The 2989-nt window shown below is 51.7% G+C and overlaps 1 protein-coding gene across 1 annotated transcript in view; it reads right to left on the bottom strand.

Annotated features, from left to right (window-relative positions):
* Positions 1-2989, bottom strand: part of bbs9 (Bardet-Biedl syndrome 9) — a 39797-nt gene that overhangs the window by 661 nt on the left and 36147 nt on the right. The window contains exon 16 of the mRNA XM_068757263.1: positions 656-905. Within this exon, the coding sequence (XP_068613364.1) occupies positions 656-905 (250 nt within the window). The remainder of the gene's footprint in view (positions 1-655; positions 906-2989) is intronic.

Raw genomic sequence — 2989 nt, 5'->3', positions numbered from 1 at the left:
ACGCACACACACACACACACACCAGAAAGGAGATGTTTGTCTGATTCCCAAAACTAAAGGAATTCTTTCTGTTTGTGCAGAATGATCGAAACCACGCAGAGCTCAGGCTTCAGACGTATTGATCAGTGGAGTTCAGGTAATGATTGATTTTCTATTAATAGAACTGTGCTGCCTTTAAATAGCATCCTGGGGGATAACTCTTCAATTTAGAAACACCACAGAGACAGCTGGTCAGGATTACACACACGCACAACCACGCGCACGCACGCACACACACACACACACACACACGCGCACACACGCACACACACACCATCCCCTCCACTCTCTTTGGTCTAAAATAGATGCAGGACCTGAACCACAGCTACCAGTGGAGCGTCGTGAAAATAACTGCAACGCACACATGAATATAGGAGTGTGTGTGTGTGTGTGTGTGTGTGTGTGGGAGTGCGTGTGCGTGTGTGTGTGTGCGTGTACTGCATCATAATTAATTGACTGTTCTGTTCCACTGATCATTCTGTGGAATTACTGTCATCATAATGACTGTTAAACAAACAACTCTATAAAGGTTAATTTACTTCAGCTGTTTGTGTGTGTCTCTCTCTCTCTCTCTCTCTCTCACACACACACACACACACACACACCATGGCTGTACCTGGAGAAACCAGGTTGTGGACCTGGACCGGGACCTGGACCTTGGCCTCGGAGGCCAGGCTTAGGCGGCCTCCCTTTGCGATGCGGTCACACAGCAGGGCGATGTGCTTCTTCAGGCGGGAGGTGTCGCGGGGGAGGCCGAGCACGGGGCCTCCCATGTGGGCCAGGGAGGTGGCCTGGTCCTTGGGGCTCCGCGAGAGGCAGGTCCGCAGGAGGTGGGAGATGGCGGCGTCGCAGCTCTCCTCCCAGCCCTGAGGAGGCGAGAGGAGTTCAAAGGTCAAGGAGTTTAACACTTTTTACATTTTGAATGAATGAATGAGGGGGAGGAGAGGCTCCTGTTGTGGACCAGGAAGTGACGAAGATTAGCATGAGTGAAGTTAGAAAGGCGATGAAGAGGATGAAGAACGGGAAGGCAGTTGGACCGGACGGCATACCTGTGGAGGTGTGGAAGTGTCGAGGAGAGGAAGCTGTAGAGTTTGACGGGGCTGTAGTACGATGCTAGAGGGGAAGAAGATGCCAGAGGAACGGAGCAGAGGTGCTCTGGTGTGCTAGGAGTAACAGGAGTTTAGTGTAGAGGTGGGATGCACCAGGGATCTGCTCTGGGCCCCTTTTTGTTGCCATGGTGATGCATAGACTAACAGATGAGGTGAGACAGGAAGCTCCTTGGAATATGATGTTTCAGATGACATTGTGAGTGAGAGCAGGGGGGGGGGGGGGGGGGGTTGGGTTGCTGTGGCGACCCCTCATGGGACAAGAAGTATGTACAGTAGTAGTCGTAGTAGATCAAACACACACACACGATAGGGATCTCCTCACCCCCCCAGGACCCCCCCCCCTCATCCCTCAGGTAGCCGCCATGCTGATAAGCCCCTAATGAACCATAATAACAGGTAATCAACCCTGCAATGATGATGACAGAGAGAAAGAGAGAGAGCGGGAGAGAGCAGGAGAGAGAGAGGGAGATGGGGGGGGAGGAGCTTGAGGAGACGAGATGATGATAGAGAAGAACGCTGATATTAAAAAGACAAGAAAAGAGTGGAAAGACAAGCAGAGACAACAATGAATGAGAAGAGAGGGGGGGGGCGGGAGGAGGGAGAGGAAGCAGGTGAGGGAGGGGGGGTGGTGACCTGCTCTCACTACGACCCCTCACCAGGTTATCAACGACAGCGGGACATGGTTTAGGCGTGTGGCCTTCATGCTGCGTAGGAAAATAGAAAGCAGCGGAGCCGACCTGGACGGAGGCCAGGGAGACAAACGAACACAAAGTTCTGGCTAATGCCGAAATGGGAGCGACGTCTGCTTCCCGTAGCCCGAAACAAGAGGCCGATTGTCTGACTCGCTGACGACTGTGTTGGGACGAGGACGAGAAGATGTCCAACCACTCAGGAGCTTTATTCTGCTAATTCAGGCCGGAAATATCAGGTTTGACCGGATCGCTGGATATCCGCAGATAAAACGTTCCCGGGCCGAGCACAAGACCCTGGAGGACTTCCAGAGAGACAGGTAACGGTCCAGACGGTGATCCCTCAGTCCTGACGTCCTCACCATCGCTGGGAAAGTCATCGGAGACGCCGGAGTAGCGGCTCGGGGAGAACAATGTGTTACTGTCGGTCTCCAGGGGGACAAATCCTCCCCGCAGCCACAGAATAAATCAGCGGAATACGGGAAAACCTGCGTTTGGCAAAGCTCAGCAAGCAGCAATTACACTTTATTTCAGTTTCCAACGCTCGGGCGTCGCCAGATTTAAATACGTTCAATTACTGCGATAATAGCTCCAACCATGGTGTAAAGGATTCTGTGATCTGAATGGAGCTTCAGAACTTTAAGTCACAATATGAACGAAGCTCCTCCTCCTGTACGTGAACGTGGAAAATAATAATGAAATGCAAGAGAAACGCGACACCTGGTAAAAACAACGAGGACGAAATGAGAGACAAGAGATGGAGACGGACGAGAAAGGACTGCTTTCTGCCTTCCAAAGGGTCGATAGAGGGCAGGATGAAGGTTAGACTCGACGACCTTGACTCCTCCTCCTCATCATCATCACTCTCCTAACCGAAGCCCGTTTGGTTTGTCTCAAAGGGTTTAACGTGAGGCTTTAGTCACATTGATCCGACCCTTCAGGTGGTCACCAGGGAGGAGAGTGACGAAGAGCAGCCCCCCCCCCCCCCCCACACACACACACCAGTCAAGGGGGGTTCTGTTTAGAGTGTGTTGTGTTTCTGAAAATAGAAGCTCCTCTGCACACCTGTTTGTTTTAACGTTAAGGACGTGACTGATGACTGCTAATTCACTTAATGCCATTAATCCCAGTTACAATCACAAACACAGGCAC

This window comes from Brachionichthys hirsutus, chromosome 3, assembly GCF_040956055.1.
Source record: "Brachionichthys hirsutus isolate HB-005 chromosome 3, CSIRO-AGI_Bhir_v1, whole genome shotgun sequence".
NCBI classification, from domain to species: Eukaryota; Metazoa; Chordata; class Actinopteri; order Lophiiformes; family Brachionichthyidae; genus Brachionichthys; species Brachionichthys hirsutus.
The sequence above is the reverse complement of the archived record's forward strand: the minus strand, read 5'-3'. Positions and strand labels throughout refer to the sequence as shown.